At 38.5% G+C, this 22,070-nt stretch overlaps 1 protein-coding gene across 1 annotated transcript in view; it reads left to right on the forward strand.

Annotated features, from left to right (window-relative positions):
• The window catches only part of ano1b (anoctamin 1, calcium activated chloride channel b), a 38,685-nt gene that overhangs the window by 10,841 nt on the left and 5,774 nt on the right, over nucleotides 1-22,070 (forward strand). The window contains exons 6-21 of the mRNA XM_085283144.1: nucleotides 283-331; nucleotides 2,236-2,291; nucleotides 4,646-4,687; nucleotides 5,192-5,256; nucleotides 6,076-6,210; nucleotides 9,202-9,362; nucleotides 10,081-10,163; nucleotides 11,911-11,985; nucleotides 13,272-13,340; nucleotides 13,422-13,623; nucleotides 18,322-18,433; nucleotides 18,570-18,627; nucleotides 19,891-19,991; nucleotides 20,578-20,720; nucleotides 21,091-21,243; nucleotides 21,394-21,446. Coding sequence (XP_085139270.1) covers nucleotides 283-331; nucleotides 2,236-2,291; nucleotides 4,646-4,687; nucleotides 5,192-5,256; nucleotides 6,076-6,210; nucleotides 9,202-9,362; nucleotides 10,081-10,163; nucleotides 11,911-11,985; nucleotides 13,272-13,340; nucleotides 13,422-13,623; nucleotides 18,322-18,433; nucleotides 18,570-18,627; nucleotides 19,891-19,991; nucleotides 20,578-20,720; nucleotides 21,091-21,243; nucleotides 21,394-21,446 — 1,557 coding nt within the window. The remainder of the gene's footprint in view (nucleotides 1-282; nucleotides 332-2,235; nucleotides 2,292-4,645; nucleotides 4,688-5,191; nucleotides 5,257-6,075; nucleotides 6,211-9,201; nucleotides 9,363-10,080; nucleotides 10,164-11,910; nucleotides 11,986-13,271; nucleotides 13,341-13,421; nucleotides 13,624-18,321; nucleotides 18,434-18,569; nucleotides 18,628-19,890; nucleotides 19,992-20,577; nucleotides 20,721-21,090; nucleotides 21,244-21,393; nucleotides 21,447-22,070) is intronic.

The following is a 22,070-nucleotide window of genomic DNA, read 5'->3' on the forward strand; positions in this document are numbered from 1 at the left end:
CCATTGACACCCTGCAGTTACAGGTTATCCTGAGATACGTGCCCAAAATAGAAAACAATAATAATGATTATTATTATTAATATTATTATTATTAGTAGTAGTAGTTGTAGTAGTAGTAGTATCTCTTGGGAAGAACTGTAAACTGTAAATAACTTAATTTTGTTGTAGTTGCAGGCTTGATCTGTGCTGTATAATTTTATTATTGTGTGGGAAATAAAAATGTATAGGCTGATATCCTCCTTGTGCATTACTTTTAGACGCATGTTTTTAATTCCTTTACAGGTTTTTGAAATACTAAAAAGAACAAAATGCAAGGCCAAGTACAGCATGGGTAAGTCTGAATGTGTTTTTTGTTTTGTTTTTGCCACAAATATTAAAAGTCAGACAATTACGTGCTTACATATCATAATTTAGTTTTCTGGTATCTGACTAAGTTGTTTTAGTCTCCACTGGTTAAAATATCTTTTTCGGAGTTTTTGATGGTGGGGATAAATGCTGGAAATATGACTTCCTAACCTTGCTCTCTGTCATTTGTGTAAAATGCCTGCAAACCTATGGTTTCAACGATGCAAAGATTTGTCTTTTAGGGAGCGACTTACAGAATAGTTAGTGAGCACAGCAGTGTTTTAAATTCTGTTAAAATCAAAGCAAAAAATAAATAAATAACTAATAGCAATAGCTAGAACATTGTCGTTAGTGTCTACTGAATGCAATGCCTGAAGGTTAAACTTCTGATGGCTAAATAATTTGTTACCACTTCTATGATGGAAATGTCCACTCATTCTGTAATACGTGTGTGTGACACATTAGAAGCTGGTCAGTGGGACGTGATCACTGAATGATTGTGCATGTTTGGCACAGTGATGCTATAGGCTACTATTTTTGCCGTGTGTGTGTGTGTGTGTGTGTGTGTGTGTGTGTGTGTGTGTGTGTGTGAGAGAGAGAGAGAGAGAGAGAGAGAGAGAGAGAGAGAGAGAGAGAGACTCAATGAAATATCTGTCTTGAGGCCTATCTCACAGTATATGATCTCATTTCCAGTGTTGTTGTGTTTCCTGGAACACTATTACAGTTGTTGGTCCAAGTTCAGCATTGCAAGTACTGCAACCAATCTTATTGTTGTGATGTCATAGTTTTCCGACTTGGAAACACCATCACACCACACACTAAACCCTAACCCTTAACCATAACCATTATTCTAACTATAGTCCCTAACCCTAAGTCTAGGATTCAGGTATATGACTTGACAAAAGAACAACATCCCATTTCTTTGCCTTAAGAAATTCTTGAATCATGTTTGCAGTTTGCTTTGGGTCATTATCTAAATGTAAGCAGATGAATCATCAATAAACACTTCTTATCCAATTCCATTAACAGCCATACATAGCCATGGCCAACAGTTGATGTGATATGCTTCAGATCATGAGCTGTTTCTTTCCTTTTCCATACTGTTCTCATCCCATCATTTTGGTTCAAGTTAATCTGGGTTTCATTTGGGCAAGCTCTTTTTGACTTTTTTTCCTGGTAAAATCTATGTTGGCCTTCCTGGTCTTGATAGTAACCAGTGGCAAACCTTCTGTATGAACATTCAGGAAGGCGTTTCTTAATTTTGGACTTTGTGAAATGATATGCGTACGTCCTCGAGAGCATCCTTGACATGGTTATATGTTGTGAAGCTGTTTTACAGAATCAAGGAAAGAATTCCGCACTCATCCACTTATGTTGTCTTCTGTTGTGTTCAGGGCTTTTCCTATTCCTGACCTACTTATTAGTCAAGTGTCCAGTTACTTTTGAGTCTCTGTGGAGTCAAGGAAAACTTAGTACATCGCATGATTCAGTAGCTTGTAGAACCACCTTTAGCAGCAGTAATTTAAGTAATTGTTTTCTGTACAACTTGCAAGATGCCCAAGTCCTTTGGTTGGTAACTAAATCCTTCGGTTGCAAAGCAAGCCCTGAAATTCTTCTGTAACCAATGGCATCAGTTTGCTTCGCAACAATAAGGTTGCAAAAGTGTTGAGAGAGCTCGCTGGTTTTACCCATCCTGAGATGTTTCTTGTGTGACACCTTGGTAATGAGACACCTTTTGATTTCAAAATTTTTTATGCAAATCAGAGATGGCCGAACAGAAAATATTCTAAAAATTGAATGGTTAGAGATAGAATGACCCAATGCGGTCATATTCTTGAGTATTATAATTTAGAATCTGTATGAACATCTGCATTTATGCTTTCTTGGCAGGTATCACCAGTCTCCTTGGTAGTGGGGTGTATACTGCAGCTTATCCTCTTCATGATGTAAGTAGTATCTTTGTTAGAGCAAATAATTATTGGATTAGAAATATTTGTGGTTTTAGTTTACCGAGTGTAAAATGGTGGTGCAGTGCCTTACAGTAAAGGTTCCTTTGCTGGTGACACATCAGTGGTGTGTATACAACTTTGTTTTGTTTTGTTTTGTGGTTCCTTTTGGTAATTTTGCCCCTGTACAGAACCACAGTTGGTTTTAAAGTCAGTGAAGTTTAGACTTTCATCTTTTCTTCAGGGGGTTTAACCAAAGCATTGCATTAACCACATTAATGAATTGCACTAATTTGGTTTCTTCTGTAGTCTAAAGGCCTGCCTGTCTTCAGTTTTATCTTCAGTAACTGAAAAGACTGAGATCAGGGGATTGGCTTGGCCATTGGATAACATCGTATTTGCTTGTCTTGAGAAACTCTTGGGTTTTTTTCACACTTTGTTTTGGATCATTGTCCAGTTGCACTGTGTAGCTCTGTCTGATGAACAGATAGTATATGTTGTACACTTCAGTTCATTCTGCTGCTTCTATCAGCAGTCACATCAAACACTACTTACCCAGTTCCATTACATGATTAAACCTGCATCATGTTGGATAGATGATGTGGTAAGTCTTGGATAATGAGCTCTTGCTTTCCTTCTTCATACTTTTCTCTTTCTATCATTCTAGTAGAAATTAATATGGGCTTCAAACATTTCAAACATTTGAGAGGTTTTTTTTTCCACAATTTGGCCTGTTCTTGAGCATTTTGAATTGGCCAGTTACTCCCATACAGGAGGTCTGGACTTGCTCTTTATTCAAAAGATCCAAGTTTTTGATTCCAAGAGGCGCTCCGCTGGCAGGCAATGCAGAACCTGTTTCTTGAGGCAGTGTTGAGGAGACTCACCTAGCTCTCACTGGATGTCTATCCAACCTTCTCAGATGGTCACTGCTTAAGTAGCATTGCAGGTCAAGTGTGATTTCTCAGCCACATCCGTTAACAGCACCACTTCTTTATGATCAGTTCACTGGGTAAAATTGGTTATGTTATACTTTAGTGGCCAGGAGAAAATAGGCTAAGAGCAGCCTGTAAGATCAAATATTTATATGAATGCTTTTACCTTTACTGGATAAAAGTATATTTGGAGCAATTTAGAAGGGGCAAAACAAAGACTGACTCAATTAGTAATAATCACATCCTCATCTAACTGATCTACTCTATGCTAATGCTGATTTCTTATACTGGTCATGAGATGAATGCACTCATCTCTGTCTCAAGCCTGATAAAGCCAAATGGGGAAGCAGTGAGTCAGAACAAAGTCCTCCAACTTCTTTGAGACCTTAATCCAACACAGCCAAGCAGAGTAAAAGCCAAATCCAATTCATAAATTCACATTGGTTGGGCAGTGGTTAATCCTCTGGTCTTCCAGGTGAAACGTGTGAACTCCAAAGTCCTTTCTTCTGTTGTTGCTCTCTACTCAGCCTCAGGACAATAGAGGACACACACCACACCTTCCTAAGAGTCCTCTTTTATACTCATGTGGTCATATGTATCACACACCTCTCTCCCCTTACCCATCACTCACACCTATTACACCTATTACACACACACACACACACACACACACACACACACACACACACACACACACACACACACGTGCACATACACAGACACACTCACGCTTTCCATGCTGCATCCTCTTTTCATCTCAATGCATCTCATTCATTATATTGATTAGATTTATGCATAATTACCAATAGCAAAACCACATATAGATATACTTTGTTTATAGCACGCTGAATTACTGTAACCATAAAACTGCTGGATGTTAAGTTCCTTATTCCACTCTTGAATAGAGGTAAGCTGGGGGATTTGCTCTGGCACTTGGAAGACAATCAGCTAGGGTCGCTGGAGTCTCCGGGGTCATGTGTCTAAGAATGGAGTGGCCAATTGCCAGAGTTACGGGTGTGTAGCTGACTGGGGAAAATGGATTTGAAATGTGGGTTTGTGGTGCACCAGGGTGCTTCTGTTTAGGGCCAAATTGTGAGGAGGAACCTTATAGTCACCGAGCTGCTGATTTTCCAGCTGCTTGGGAGGACCTGTTGGAGGACAGTCATGGCTAAGTTTATTTGGCCTGAACTAACTGCTGGGGTTGGGCTAGTTATAGTATTTTTTTTTCAGTGGTGCAGAGCTGGGTGTCCAATTCACTGAGCCAGTTACAGTTAGACCTCAAGCCATGCTGCTAGTGACACTGTAAGTCAATATCAAAAATATGATTTGCGGGTGATTCAAGAGAAATTGTGCACTGATGAAGTACTACAGTAAGAGCAAACACCAAGTTTACAAACTTCAATTTCCTATATTCTATTTCAGGGAGACATTGATGAGGAGAGTGCAGACCCCAATGACAGAAAGGTAAGAATATGAAAATGCCAGAATAAGTCTTGAGAGAGCTCACTGGTTTATCCATCATAAAATGTTTGTTGTGTGGCACCTCGGTAATGAGACACATTTTTATAGGCCTTCAGTTGGACTGAACCAGCTGGTATTAATTTACATTAAGTGGCAGGATTGCTTTCTAATTACTGATAGATTTCAGCTGGTGTCATGACTCTTGATGCCTTTTTGCACCTCTTTTTTTTTATGTGTTTAGTACTTTTTCCCTGCATCTCATTATTATTACATTATTATTCTCATTATTACATGTTTCATTTCTGGGCATCTATGGCTTTATTCCTTTGTATGTGTGAATTGGATGGGTTGTTACCGACATCTGGTGAGAATTTCATGATTAGTGACGTGTTTGATACCTTTTATTGTCAACTTACTTATTTTGCTTTACTTTATTTTTACACACACACACACACACACACACACACACACACACACACACCTAACATATGTGAATATCTTCTCCAGCTTTTATATGAGGAGTGGGCAAACTACAGCGTATTCTACAAGTACCAGCCAATCGGACTTGTGCGGTAAGGACATTCCTTAATTTGAAAAATGACATCGCTTTTGCAATGATGCAGCTAGAACAATTGCAATGTGATTAAAGTGCAGACAGGCTTCAATTTAGGGGGTTTATAATACATTTTCAAGTAAACTATTTAGGAATTACAGCCATTTTTATATACTCTAAACCCCTTCCCTGTTTCAGATACTGTGTTTCTTCCCTTTGAGATGCTTTGCAGGCCTTTACTGCAGCCATCTTCAGTTGCTGCTTAATTGTGGATCTCTCTGTCTTTGGATTTGTCTCTTGCAACTAAAACTCATGTTGGGTTCAGATCAGAGTAGGACCCTGTGCATTTCATTGTTCATCCTGTTGCTTCTAGCAGTCAGATCATCAATAAACACTAGTCACATATACACCCTGGGCTTTCTAACTCGAGACTTTCTCCTTCTACTCCTGCTTCCTCCCTCATACATATAAGATTAATTGGTGATTCTAAACTGGCTGAATGTGAGTTTGATAAAACGTGTAGGATAAAGCACTATATTAATTACTATAACTGCTCAAATATCCACATATTGCATCTGACAACATTACATGGCCATCATCCACCTCCACAATAAGCCGCCTCCTGCTTACCACAACCTATACTTCTGGATCAACCATATTAATGAGCTAGAATATAGATGTATACTTATTATAGATATATTGTTAGAGTATGCAGGAAACAATTCACAAGTTCCTTTGTGTCTGTGCAGATAGTGGTAAATAAGGGAAAAACAATATATACTACAGTTTCGATTTGTGTAATAAAAATGATTTTTTATCTGTTTCCCCGGGTGTTTAGGAAGTATTTTGGTGAGAAGATTGGGCTGTACTTTGCTTGGCTAGGCCTGTATACCCAGATGCTGATTCCTGCCTCACTAGTGGGGGTCATTGTCTTTTTGTATGGATGTGCCACAGTTGATGACAACATTCCAAGGTAAACAAAAATGCATGTGCAAAAATTCCAGTTCTATGTGGTTCTAACTATAATCACCTCAGAGATGTACACATTTAAAGACAAATGAACACAATTTCAGTTGTTTGACAGGTGACAAAAGTTACAGCTGGAAAGCTACAGGGTAGCACTGCAGGAAAAAGATTTAACATTATTTATTTAATTTATTTAACATATGTGTTATTATCACATAGTTGTGATCATAATCTCAACATGATTATTCGCCTCCCTCTTCAAAACATACACATCATAAACATCCACCTGAATAATAGTGTTATAAAAATGGAATATTTTTGGTTTTTAGACTCAGTGTAACAATCTGTGTTATAGCTGGGGTGTACTTTGAAAACAAAGCTTTATTTGTTGCCAGTGAAAAATGTTAAGGACATAAGGTAGGTTGTTATCTTTGATCATGCAATCAGATTGTGTGATTACTTCAAGTAAAAAAAAAGTTCATAAAAGACAATCGTTTTGTATTGAAGACTACAGAGAATCGGGTTGCTGCAGATGGCGGCTCCTGCCTGAGCCTGGCTCCGTCGGAGGTTTCTTTCTGTTAAAAGGAAGTTTTTCCTTCACGCTGTCACCTGCTGGTCACAGAGCTCATGTGTTTGTTGGGTTTTTTTCAGTGTATATTTGTTGGGTCTTCACCTTTAAGTATAAAGCACCTTGAGGCAACTGCTGCTGTGATGTGGCAAACTATAAATAAAATCAAACTGAAGTGAATTGAAATATAACTCATCCATATTTAAAACTATAAATAACAAACTCAAAGTTTTACATATGCACATTGTTTGGTTTTTGTTGTTTCACTCGGTCTATTGTGGTGTGGTGTGGTTTCCATGTGCTATTTGCACCAAATACTGGAGATACAGGTCATCAGTTCAGTTTCAACTTATTATTAATAGAGTTTAATGCACACCTTTTGTGTTGTGTTGATATCTAGTGCCACTTACCATATTTTTGCCTTGCTCGGATCATTTTACAATATGTAACTGCACACTATTGATATTGTAGGTACGTAATAGAGTGATGATGCCAAAAAGTCTGAAAACGTTACTCTTTCATTCCCACCCAACCCCTCTTCTAAACGGTTTGTGATTGTTTTCCACAACAAAACACTAAGAATACACTATTGTAAATTTAACACAGAGGCTAAGTAAAGAAAGTTAGCAGTAAAAAACTATTTAACAGTGTAGGACTTAAAGCGGATGGAAATCAAAAAATGGAAAGAGGAAGTGAAAGTACAACAAGCAGGAGAGAACTGTAAAAGTTTGATGAATTACTACAGAAATGAGGGCCTCCTTTCCTTTCTCCACCTGCTTTTTATCATCCACAGGATATTATGACATGCTGGCAGTGCAAATTTCTATCCAGTGGAGACAAATGCCACTCACTGTAAGTGTCAGAATCCTAACAGAAAGCAAACAGACTGTAACACAAACCAGATGACCCATCTATTCATCAGTGCCTAATGGGAATCTGTTTTAGGAAAATTGAGCTAATAACAGCTGCAAATCTCAAAAAAGAAAAAACCAGAATAGTTACAATCATTATGATAACAAAAATACTTCACATACTTCGACATTTGCTACCAAAGTCAGCCCTGTGACTGATGGCTGTGAGGTAATCGCTGATTTAAATGGACATGAGCATCCCATTTTATCAGGTATGTCCTGTTTTTTGTGTGTAAACATGCCAAACATCATATCCCAGTGTATATATTGTCATACTATTACAGTCACATCACTAAGAGCAAAACAAAATTGGAGAAATCCACTATGTAATATGAATGTATCGGATACACTGTTTATAAAAAGTGAAAATACTCAAGAAAGAGATTTAATCCAGGAAGACCATGTGAAAAAAGTGTATTTCAGTTTAATTTTTTTATATAGCACCAAATCATAACGACAGCTGCCTCACAGTACTTTACATTTTATATGAGAGAGAAACCCCCAGTAACCTGATGAGTCCCCTATGAGCAGCTCTCGGTAATAGTGGAAAGGAAAAACTCACTTTCAACAAGAGAGGAGTCAGACTCAAGAAACAGCAGCGATCTTCCGCTACTTTTTTGGGAGTGTGGAGGATGAGAAAAGAAAAAAAGTATAAACTATAGAGAGAGAAGACGAAATTTAATAAAATGATCTAGTCGAATAACAATGCACAGGGAGTATAAAGGGGATAAGTGGGGCTGATCTGGGAGCTGGTTCCACAGGACAGGAGCCTGAAAGCTGAAGGCTCTGCCTCCTATTCTACTTCTAGAAACTGTAGGAACCACAAGTAAGTCAGGAGTCTGAGAGTGAAGGGCTCTGCTGTTTGACCTATGGTGATTTGGGTGATTCTGGGGGTGGAGGTGTCCTCACAGCATCATTTACCATCCTCCTGTCCTTGTCTATGCTTGTGTATTCACCCTTTTGTTAAATGTTTGGTTTCTGGGTTTCATCGTGGTGCATTTTGTTGGCCTTTTGGATATTATACAGCTCACAGGTGTAACTTCACAAATCTGCATACAGTATGCACACATATACACAGAAACAAAATCACCTGCAGATGCAAGACACGTGTTAATACTTTTCTGAGCCCCCCCATCAAAACGAAAAGTAAAAAAACAGAGTGAAGTGCTGTGTTGGAGTGGTAATCAGAGGTTGTTAGGATAAGATGGGGCCTGATTATTTAATATCTCATATGTGACGAGAAAGATTTAGTTTGATTCTGGATTTAACTTAAAATGAAGAGAAGCCTGCATGGGAGAAATATGTTGTCTCTTTGTACTGCCTGTCAGTATTCCTGCTGTACTCTTGTTATTCAGTTGCCATAACAAATTAAATTTTTGTGTGATTTGAGATTAGCCTAAAGACAGTGTGAGGGTTGCATTAGCAAAGTAGTGGTGGGTTATAATCATGTATTTTACATAATCTAAACAGTGATAAAAACAAAAATACAACTCTGCATGTGCCTTTCTGTTAATTCTAGCATGGAGATTTGTCATCCAAGGAACAACATCACCATGTGTCCACTGTGTGACAGAGTATGCAGCTACTGGAAACTTAGCACCGCCTGTGGGACTGCCCGGGCAAGTCATCTGTTTGACAATCCTGCCACAGTTTTCTTCTCTATATTCATGGCTCTCTGGGGTGAGTGAAGATAGAGAAGGTCATTCAAAAAAACAAAAGTAGAGTATGTGTGTCCGCTTTATAACGTGCTGTTAAAAAGTATACGCCTCTCCCTGATTGCTTTTTCTTTTGCTGTTTTGTCACACTTGTTTTTTAAAGCATCAAACAAATGGCAAAAAAAGGCAACCAGAGTAAATATAAAATGCACTAATTAAATGATGATTTCATTTATTAAAGGGAAAAGGTTACCCAAATCTACCTGTGCATATGTGAGAAAGTAACGACATCAGCCTTCCCCGAGTTAGTCTGGAGTCCATTAGCTTGTTGCACTCAGATTTGATTATTGATAGCCCTTCTTCTGTTTGTTGATCACTTTTCTGGGAGATGTTTTATAAAAGAAATTGAATTGTCTCATGCAGGTGGAACAGTTTTTATTGGCTAGCACTGTCACCTCACAGCAAAAGGTTTTCCAGATTTTCAGGGACTCTGGTTCCCTCCCACAGTCCAAAGACACGCATGTGAAGGGAATTAGTCATTCCAGGATTGGCTGTAAAGCACGAGTGGTTGTTGATCTCTCTATGTGAGGCCTTATTTACCCAGCCCACTTGTTGCTTTACCTGCGTCTGCTGTGCTTACCACCAATCGTTCTTGTTCTGTGTAATTTCCAGATTTTATATTTGAAACATGCACATTTTGATGTCTGGTTGCTTCTGCATATTTTCTTCCCTCTCTTTTAAAGCTGCCATGTTCATGGAGCATTGGAAAAGGAGGCAGATGAGACTCAACTATGAATGGGACCTTACAGGGTTCGAGGATGAGGAAGTGAGTAATAACACAACTGCTTTTCTGTGTGAAAGGATAAAAGGCAGAGACCCAAGGCCCACATAATAAATAAAAGATCTGCTATATATACAATACTATGAAGAGAACCCAGGTCGCCAAACTAGAAATGTTGTCTTTTGTGACAAATATTCATATTCTATTCATATTTTCATATTCATAATAATATTTAAGGAAATCAGACTTTTCCATTTAAGAACGTTTTTGTGTTTATTTTTATTTTTGTTGTCCATTCATGTTCAGTCACATTGAGCATGAATAGACTTCACTATTCAGTGTGATTATGAAAAAAACAGTACCCTCTCTCAGTTTACTGTCATACAGACTGAAAACATATTGACCCATTTTTCACTTTACTTAAATGTTGTTTCTCTGAATTTGTTTTTCACAGGAAGCTCTCAAGGTTTGGTGAAAATTCATATTATTTTATTACTATTATCTTGTCTCTTTACTTTTCATAACCTTTCTGCTGCTGCTGCGATCTGCACAGTTTATATATATTCTTAATACCATGTACAGTCCAAAGATGATTTATTGAAAAAAAAATGACATTTATAAAATTATGACCATTGACTAACATTTTGTTTACAGGACAAAATGCACACATGATTTGACTGATTGGTTCATAACTGTGAAATCCTGATTTCACGATTGTGCTTGTTTGAGTGCTTTCTGACACAAATCTTTAAACAATAAATGAAGAGAGATGGATCCCAGAATGCTTGTTTTATATCAGTGTCCCTTTGGCAACTTCATTGCTTTTTTTCTCTAACTGTTGAGCTGAATGGATCCTGGGATAGATGAAAGAAAATCATATCAGAAAAGAGCTTGGGCAAAATAAAATGTTAATTTTATCACCTTATACAGACACCCTAAAAAGATAGTTCTGTCCAGTTTAACAGCAAACAAACTACCAAACAATGAGTAAGATCATCACACTTGGAAACAGGCAAAAAAGTATGTAGCCAGCTTTTAAATTTGTCTCGTATTTAGGTTAGTTTGATAGTTATAACATGTTTAACCACAATTATTAGTAATTGTGAGACCCTCCACTCCCAGGTTCCATTAGACACAGTTTATAAATGCTGAGTCTGTACATTGTGATAATGTTTCCCCTTTAAACTGCACTGTGGTCATTTCCTTTCAGCTCACATCTTTGCTCTTCTATTCACTTTTACTCTAACTGTGATTTTTCACTTCACTGTCTTACGGATGTCAGTTATTTGACTTACTGAAAAGTAAGAAAACATATTTTTAGTATTAAAAATGTTTTAATTAAATGATGATTGTGGCTGGACTCCACAGTTGTTTTCTCCCAACCTCTGGTGGTTGTTTTCTCTGAAGCTGTTGGAGAAAACAGCCAAAAACATTATTTTTCAGAAAAGACTTCTTGTATTCCAAGCCCATAGAGTGACTTAGTATCTTAAAGAATAACTGTCCCTACATTAGCATCATCTTTCTTATAGGTGGCTGTTTTCTCCAACATCTTCAGAGAAAACAACCACCAGAGGTTGGGAGGACAATCAGATTGATTTTTATGCACCTGTGGCAATAGGAACCAAAACACCTGAATTCAAAGATTAAGGGAAAAGACACTTTTTTGAAATTATATTGATGTTATACTTTTTTGATACTGTTTTTGGTTAGACTTGTCTCTTCAACATCTATTTTAGTTTGGTTAGTATGAATCACTGCCACTGTTTATCATTTTTTGTGTGTGTCATCATAGGATCACCCCAGGGCTGAGTACGAATTCAAAGTAATGCAAAAGTCTCTAAGGAAACGTCAAAAGTCCCAGGACAAGGTAAACACACTCTATGCTGTCCATGAAAATCTTTTATTATCAAAGCTGTGTGTATCATAAGGTTATTGAGTATTCTAGTTGTATTTTACTTTAAAACTGTTTTGCCGAGTGCTTTAGTTTGTGCATAAAAAGGGTGTCTTATGTCAATATACCTACATTTGCTTTTGCAAATGCTTTTAAACATCTTGCAAGAGCTGACACTTTGCCATGTATTTGTATGTTTGCATTGTGTAATCTAATGCTTTTTTGTGCCACTGTTTATTGCACAGCCCACAGGAAAACATTTTATCACCAACAATCTTTTCAAAACATTATGAAAAGCAGTTATATTTGCTTTGTGCACAGAACTAAGACTGCACATTTACAACATATTTAGCACCAATATTTATGAGTGTGCATACCTTCTATTCTGTTTGCCTTGCCTAACAATCACACACACTAAGATGGGTGCACTGGGGGCAACTCAGGGTTCAATATCTTGCCTAAGGCGAGTTCAACATGCAGACTGGAGTAAGCCAAGGATTTGCCCCTCTGCTATCTGAGTCACAGCTGCCTCTAGCTAATGTAATAGTATCTTACTATATAACAGAACACTTTACTCTTAGACTGTGGCCTTACTTGTATTCCTAAAGTATAATAAGAGCCTTGAGCTAACAGCTCCCTAATAGTCCAAGCATTTGTTTGCCATTCATGTGAAATCGCTCTGAATCAGTTTCCTTGATCTTTCATTTAGTTTTTTAGTTTTGCTCTCAGAGAATCAACACCTCTAAAAGTGAAAGTTGGTTTCTGATTATATTTTGTTTGACATGTTTTGGTTCATATCAGACTCAAGAAGCAGGCTACCACAGACACTGGCAACTTTAGAATGTTTATTGAAACACAACGTACTGCCCAGAGTTCTGTCAATGAGCTTAAGGAACTCTCGACAGGTGACTGAGCTATCGTCACCTGTAAGGAGCTTGTGGCTTGGAGGTAACAGATTTCTGGGAATCAATTGATCTTGGCATCAAGTGGCGTCCCTTTAACGGAGGCCTCCTGCTGGCCTGGCCTGTCAGTGATTAAAGTCAGCATCCTTATTTCAGGCCCGTTGGTATTGTTGAGCTGGATAGTGCATTCCTTGTACCAGGCTGTTGATTTCTTTTTTTGGAACTTTCTCTTTGTCTTTTATGCTTTCTTAATATGTTGTGTTGATTTTAATACATTTAAAAGTATGACTGTGGTGACATTACATGTCATGTTTGACCTGAGTTAATTTTTTTTACTGTTTTATTATTTACTTGTTTCAGATAGAAAAGCTTACATTTCAGGACCGTCTGCCTGCCTACATGACTAACATCGTCATGATGTTGTTAATGGTAGGAAAAATCTTATTCTCTGCATATACTGTACATCACTGATGTTATGTTTAAAGGTGAAAAACCCTTTTACTCCTTCAGATTGGTGTTACATTTGCCATTGTGTTTGGTGTGATCCTCTACCGCATCTCCACCAAAGCTGCTCTTCATATGAGTTCCAGTCTGATCACAAGGAACCATGTGCAGCTGACAGTTAAAACCACTGCAGCCATCATCAACCTTGTGGTCATCCTTATACTGGATGAGGTATATGGAGCTGTGGCACGATGGCTTACTGTATTAGGTAAGTTTTGTATAAAACCTATCATAGCTACTGTATACCGCCCCCCCAAACCTAACCCTGTCTTCCTCAGTGACTTTGCTAATCTACTAACCCATCTTTCATCTCTCTCCCCAAATGTGATCTTGGTGGGAGATTTCAACATTCACATGGACAATAATGACCTTCTGCTCACCAGAGACTTTTCCTCCTGTCTCGAAGGCTCTGAATTTAAACAATTTATCAACTTTCCCACTCACTCTAAAGGACACACCATGGACTTGGTCTGCTGTTCTGGTCTTACTCCCTCGAATCTTTCTGCTACTGAAATCCCCATAACTGACCACTTCCTCCTTTCATTTAACCTCACTCTCTGCTGCTCTTCTACCAAGCCAACCCGTCTCATCTCGTTCCGCAACATCAAGAACATTGATATGGACATTCTCACTACCAGTTTGGACAATGTTCAGATTCCGGACTTCTATTCTACTCCTGATGATTTGTTGTTATATTATAACATTGTCTGTCCTTGATTCTCTGGCTCCTGTAAAAACCCACTCTGTTTCCTTCGCTCGCTCTGCTCCCTGGTTTACCTCTGACCTCCGAGCTCTGAAGGCCAAAGCTCGGCAGCTAGAGCGTAAATATAAGAAATCTGGTTTAACTGTTGATTCAGAAATCTATAAATACCACGTACTTCAGTATAAAGACTCCATTAACAAGGCCAAACAAAGCTTCTACTCTGGTATTATCAGTTCTTATGAGGGTAATGCTAGGACTCTGTTTTCAGTTTTCAACAAACTAATTCAACCCCCCAACGCTTTACCACCGCACTTCTATTCCTCTGAAACCTGCAACTCCTTGATGCTGTTCTGGACTACGAAAATCAATAACATCCACCAGCAACTCAGATCAAATGTTGTGTCTACGCCCTCTCCAGAACCTCTTCTCCTTTTTGAGCCGTTTTCCACTTTTCATCTTCCTGATTTATCTGATATTTCCGAGTTAATATGTAAATCAAAGCCTGCCACATGTCATCTTGACCCCATGCCCACGGGGCTTGTGAAATCCTGCCTCTCTTCTTTACTCCCACTCATTTCTGCTATCATTCACTCTTCTCTCACCACCGGTATCGTTCCCTCCTTATTGAAGACTGCTCTAGTCACTCCTATACTGAAAAAACCTTCTTTAGATCCTAACAACTTTAACAACCTCCGTCCGATTTCCAATCTACCCTTCATTTCTAAGATACTCGAAAAAGTGGTTGCAGCTCAACTTCATTTACACCTGGTTAATAATAACATCTACGAGAGATTTCAATCTGGTTTTCGCTCATGTCACAGTACCGAAACTGCTCTACTTAAAGTCACTAACGATCTTCTAATCGGAGCTGACTCTGGTCTTCTCACCATTCTCGTCCTTTTAGATCTGAGCTCAGCCTTTGACACCATTTCTCACTCTGTCCTTCTAAGCAGACTTTCCTCTCTCGGCATCTCTGACACACCCCTCGTCTGGTTTCAATCATATCTCCTCGACCGCTCCCAGTTTATTCAACTAAGATCATTCCGCTCTCGTCTATTCCCCGTCACCTCTGGTGTACCCCAAGGCTCAGTTTTAGGCCCTCTTCTCTTTATAATATACATCCTCCCTCTAGGTACCATCTTCCGCAAATTTGATCTTCAGTTTCACTGTTTTGCTGATGACACCCAGTTATATCTCTCTTGCAAACCTGATTCCTCCCTCCCACCTTCTTCCCTTACAGAATGTCTATCCGAGTTAAAATCCTGGTTTACCTCTAATTTTCTAAAGCTCAATGAGGATAAAACTGAGATCCTCCTTATTGGCACCAAATCCAACCTTTTGAAGGCAAACCATTTCTCACTCACCATCGATAACTCCACAGTTTTCCCTTCTCCTCAGGTTAAGAGCCTTGGTGTCATCCTAGACAGTTCACTTTCCTATAAATCTCACATCAATAATCTCACCCATTCTGCCTACTTCCATCTACATAACATTAACAGATTGCTTCCTTCTCTTTCCACCCAGTCTACGTCCATTCTTGTACATAGTCTTGTTACCTCCCGTATTGACTACTGCAATTCTCTTCTGCATGGTCTCCCCCAAAAATCCCTCCATAAGCTTCAACTGGTTCAGAACTCTGCTGCTCGCATTATCACCAGAACCCCCTCCTACCAGCACATCACCCCTGTTCTTCAGGAACTTAGAAGAAAGAAAGAAAGTGTACTTTATTGGTCCCCGTGGGGAAAATCCCTCTCTGCATTTAACCCATTCACTCAGTGAAGCAGTGGGCAGCCACTGGGCGCCCGGGGAGCAGTGTGTAGGGACGGTACCTAGCTGTTCAGGGGAATCGAACCCCCGACCTTCCGATCATGGGGCCACCACTCTACCTATTGAGCTATCCCTGCCCTACTTCACTGGCTCCCTGTGAAATTCCGGATAATTTTCAAACTTCTTCTGCTCACCCTCAAGGCCATTCATAACCTCGCTCCTCCTTACCTTTCTGACCTGTTAACCACCACTTGTTCTGCCCGTTCACTTCGTTCTTCTTCTTCTATCCAGCTTACTGTACCTTCCTTCCGCCTCACCACCATAGGAAGCAGAGCTTTCAGCTGCTCTGCTCCCAGGCTGTGGAACTCTCTGCCCCCTGAAATAAGAAATATTGGTTCTCTCCCCCAGTTTAAATCCCAACTCAAAACTCATCTGTTCAAATCTGCATATTCACTTTGAATCCACTGTTTGTTCATTTTATCTTGTGCTTTTATTTTATTGTTCTTATTCTGCTATTGTTTTACTAAGTGTTTTATCCTATTGTAAAGTGTCCTTGGGTGACTTGAAAGGCGCTCATAAATAAAATTTATTATTATTATTATTATTATTATTATTATTATAAAACAGGCTGTTAACTAAAGCACAAATACAGTAAGGACATTTGTGTCTGGTCAATTATTTCTTTGTCTTCACAATAATTCTTATACCATTGGGAAGCCTTTTTATATGAAACGTAAACATAAATGTTTATTACTATGTTCATACCAGTGTATGAATATCAGTTGGGTCTGGTCTATTGAGAGTAAAACAAAAACACAAGCTATCCAGCTAGAATGGCAAAAGAATAGTAGTTAGTTGATGTATCTCCAGTTCTGTGATTATGTGTGTAGCCCTCCAATGGGCTTCCCTATTAGTTATCTCTTATGCATGGTAAATGGACTGATTGTTATATAGCACTTTTCTGCTCTCTTGGAGCACTCTGAGCGGTTTATGCAGCATGCCTCACTCACCCATTACACCCATACAAGAACTTTTTTCTAATGATCACACACATTCATCTCTGATGGATGCATCAGAGAGCAACTTGGAGTTAGTATCTTGCCCAAGGATATGCGGACTGGAGAAGCTAGAGATCAAACCACCAACCTACCGATTTGTAGATGACCTGCTCTACCAAAACACAGTATTCTCATTAATAATGTCATGAATGGCCAAATATGAAAAATAAGGCATTTGAAAAGCAGAAGCCTCTATGCCTTTGTCACCTCAGAGGGAAGGAGAGAAAGTATGAGTCAAATCTCAGCTATCAATGCCCTCCTCATCTGAAAGGTTTTCCACGTCACTGCTAAGGCAACAAATCACTTGTGTGCAACCTTAAAAAGCAGCTGCGAACTGGTAATTTACCATATCCAGTAATCAGTTATGTAGAATCCCAAACACATGCAAGCACAGAGCTAAAATGAAATGGTAGAAACCCTCATCTAAATGCTAATGTTATGGCTAAACTGTGAATCACCAGGTATGTCCCATCCTTCGGAGGACCCGGCCCACGTAGACCGTGAAGGCCGGGTCATCCGAATGATGTGCCTATGAATTGGGACATAGCTAGCATCATGTTTTTGCAAAACATGAAACAATAAGTACTGATAATGACCACTCTAAAAGTTTAGTTAAAGGAACATCTGGGTTTAAAGGGTAGCTAGAATCTAGACTGATTTTCAGCTCCTGTTTTGTGGTAGTGGGTGGTTGGGGCGGGTGCTGCCTTACCGTTTTGAGATGTGGGGCTTAGGGGGCTTGTGGTGACAGGTGCTGGCCCCAGGTGGGGTGGCTGGCCTCCTCTGCACGGACTCGGTATAGGCCTGGGACCGCACATGATTGGGTGCTTACTTACACAGGAGTTGTCTACACCCCCTTGGTCACTCATCTCCATGGTTTGGCCCATGCAACTGTCAGGCAGGTGTTAAAATAAATGGACTGAGACAACGTGGGAAACTACTTTGTGGTCATATGAATCTAAATTTGAAATTATTCTTGAAAAATGCTGCAGCCTCCTGACTTAAGAGGATAGAAAGCATGTGACTTTTTTTTAATCAGCACTCCATTCAAAAGCATGGCTTTGTAATAGAAGAGTCTGGGAACTGGGCTGCCTTGACCTTTCAACAAATAAAAACATTTCAGGACTGTTTAAAGCCTGATCTTGTTGATCAGACAAGAATGAAACAACATTCCTCTCCCAAAGGAGCAGCAACTGATCTCCTCCCACATGTTTAGAAATGAAAGATGTTTTAAAAGAAGAGGGGATGCCACACAGTGGTGAACATGGCCCCATCTCAACTGTTTTGAGACATGTTGTTGTTTTATTTTGTTCCAGTGTTTAGAAGTAACTGTCAAAAAGAAAAAGAAAATAATAATAATAATTTTTCTGCTCCCTTATAGAGGCTCCTAAAACTGACAAGAGTTTTGAGGAGAGACTCATCTTCAAGACCTTCATTCTCAAGTTTGTTAATGCATTTGCCCCAATCATCTACATTGCTTTCTTCAGGGGAAGGTTAGTAATCTCATAATTTATTGTTTTTGGTTTTTCTTTTTTTCTTTTTTTTCATTTTATCAGTTACTGTTTATGCACAAAGTTCAATATTTGATACTTCACACTTTAAACAGTTTTCCATTCATTTTCATTTTAGACTTGTAGGCAGGCCAGGCAGCTACCTATATGTGTTTGACTCTTACAGAATGGAAGAGGTAAGCCTTGTGTTTTTACAAATTAACCTCAAACAAAAGCTGTCATAATAATTTCAGACTGGACTTGGAGTATAATTGTTCTGAAGATAATTTAAACAAAATAAATACATTTTATTTTACTGCACTTTCTCCCAGTTTTCATACTAAACACATTTTTAAGTCACATCCTAGAAGTATAATGACATTTTTATTGAACAGCTTGTTCTTTCTATTTTCTGGTAAAGAGATTGTTGCCCTAAGCTAAACGACTTCACCAGAGTCAGAATCAGAATACTTTATTAACACCAGGGGACAATATAATATTACATATAATGCATAATATTAGATCAGTATTTCAGTCTTGCCTCAGAGAAAATCACAATTGTTGACTCTGAATTGGTTATACGATTGAATGAGTATGCACGATTGTGTGTGTGTGTGTGTGTGTGTGTGTGTGTAATAATAATAATGTACTCCTGCACATCATGTGAACTATCCAGAGAAGCACTAACACAATCTTAAAGACCACATTCAGCCTGCTTTACTTTCTAACTGGAGATTCACCTTTATATCACAAACATGTTAGTTATCATCAGTCATCTTCCTCTCACTTTTTCTGAATTACAATGCTATTTCCAGAGAAAAATGCAAGTGTAAAATCTGCACTTACACACTACTCATTTCCTCATCAGATCTGCTTAGTTTTGACCAAGTCACTTAGAAAATGAAGTTGGTGCAACATTATTAATAAATTGGCATTCCAGTATTTATCACACACTCTAATAGATACACTGGGGCAACTTCCCCAAAGACATTTCAACTTATGGACTCGGGTGGACTACAGGAGGCAGGGATCAAACCAACCTTCCTGTGATTACATGACCCAAGGTAGAGCAAGTCATTCTGCTCTGCACACTGTTGTGTTATAATAAAAATATTTACATTTCTCCTAGTGTGCCATTCTCTGAAGGTGTTTAAGGTCTAAAGAAATGTTGCTGCCATACCAGAGTGAGATGTTGCTGGTCAGGACACTCTCTAAAGTGCCTTTGTAGAAAGTGGTGATGGCAAGAGTGCAAGTGCTGTTGTGTCGTCTTGACAAGAGAGGTCGTGTTTGCATACTGTGTCAGGTCATCTTTTTGCCCAGATATCCACACAGTCAGTAAAAAAAGTGCAGTTGTTGCTGTCTTTGCAACAAGAACGGGGAATACTGTCATTTTGTTTTAGGTGTACTTTTAAAAATTCCTTCTTTTCTGTGGTTGACTTTAGTGTGGGATTGTTTTACAGTGTGCTCATGGAGGCTGTCTGATGGAGCTGTGTATCCAGCTGAGTATCACCATGTTGGGAAAGCAACTTATCCAGAACAACCTTTTTGAGATTGGAATACCGTAAGTAGGATCACTTCATATTGGTTTGTTGCTCTTGCACATCACATTGTTGTAGTGTAATTGCACGAGATCTTCTTTCTATAATCACTCCTCGATATTCAGGAAGTACTTAAAAAAAGACTTATCTGAATTCCACTCTCTTGAATTCTGTGCATACTCCTACATATTGACATTTAGTAATAACAACTTTTGATATGCATATCAAACACTTATGTAGTGAGGAGATAATGTAACTTTTTTCTGTTCAAATGTAATCACTGGCATCATAATTCAGCTAGAAAAAGCAGAAGCCACAATGCCAATTTGAGTAAACCGTATAACACCCAAGGCTGAGGTTAGCATTGACAGCCTGTGGCAACACAAAAAACACACTCCGTTTGACTGTAGCTGTAGAGAAGGATCATCAAACCATCAAACAACTCATCTGTAGTCCAAGTTATTACTTATACATTAAATGATTGAACACAACTTATTACTTCCAAAAGTACAGCACCGACATGCCATTAGAGTGATCTGTGGCCATTATTGTTCATATATGCGTGCGTCTATATGCATTTGTGTATTCATATGTGCACATGTCTTTCAGCAAACTGAAGAAACTGATTCGATACATTCGGTCAAAGCAAGGAGCTTTTCAGGAAGAAGAGAGACAGAAGAAGTTGACGAGATATGAAACCGACCATTTTCTGGAGCCATTTGGTGGATTAACTCCTGAATATATGGAAATGAGTCAGTACTACACACTAAATATCCTTCACCACTTTGGTTCTTAAATACTAGATATGAACAAAGCAAAACACAAGTCTGTTTTCTTGTGTGCAAAGATAATTTTCTATAAACACTGATGGCCGCGTGTCATTCAAAAGTCTAAATCACGACTAAAGGATCAGTTGTGAGATTATACTGATTCTTATTGTGGTTTCAAGGTTTTGAGGATTTCCATGTTAATCTATATTCTAATTCAATGCAGTTTTGTTTATGTAGAGATAGTAGACAAAAAAATTTAATTGTGTGTCTATAATATGTTTTCAGTACATTTATATTTGCACAGGTAAAGGGATATGTTGGTACTGATTTTTTGCTTTGCTCCTTTGTCCAGTCATCCAGTTTGGTTTTGTTACATTGTTTGTGGCATCCTTCCCGCTGGCTCCACTCTTTGCTCTGCTCAACAACATCATTGAAATACGACTTGATGCCAAGAAATTTGTGACGGAGCTGCGAAGACCAGTGGCAGCAAGAGCTAAAGACATCGGTGGGTTATATTTAAAACACTGTGGCATGTTTAAAAATGCATGTTATTCAGGAAGGATCACAATAACAAGAGAAAATAATATTTGTTTAATTATAAGAAGAGAAATCTTATACCTGAAAACATTAGCTGACACATATTCTCATTGTACAGGAATATGGTACAACATACTGAGAGGGGTAGCAAAGGTTGCTGTCATCATTAACGTAAGTAATGTCTGCTGGTTTAATTCTTTTGACATGCTACATGCACGATCGTGTTGGTGTTAAAACTAATGTAAAAAACTTTGTCTAAGTTCATGTCCATAAACAAATTGTATACATAACAAAAATTTAGAAAGAGGAAAAAGGGCCCACACATATTCCTCAAATATGGCGAGTAAGAAACTTGATATATATTGTGAAACAATTACATAAAAAAGCTCCTTCAGTCACTTCCTGTAACCTGACATCACCTTAACTGTACCCATACTTATGTAGTTTACCCAGGGCCTGAACATACTTCCTTTAATAATAATAATAATAATAATAATAATAATAATAATAATAATAATAATAATACTACATGCAAAAAGAACTCAACTTTACATTAGCTAAATATCACATAATACCACATAAGCAATTCAAATAAAAAGTAACAAGGAGCTGCAAAGCAAGGTAGCCCAGATGCTAACTCTGCAAAGATAACAAAAGTGACCATTATCCTCCAGCCTGCAAAAAACAAACTGCACAACAAAGAACGTATTTATTATTAGAACCACAACTCTTACTATGCTGCCAGCAAACGCACCATGAAACACGTTTCCTTCCATGGACGGATTATGCAAACAT

The sequence above is a fragment of the Mchenga conophoros genome, linkage group LG7 (assembly GCF_057382185.1).
Source record: "Mchenga conophoros isolate Kocher_MC1m ecotype Shallow Benthic linkage group LG7, M_conophoros_male_GT1.1, whole genome shotgun sequence".
Taxonomy (NCBI): Eukaryota; Metazoa; Chordata; class Actinopteri; order Cichliformes; family Cichlidae; genus Mchenga; species Mchenga conophoros.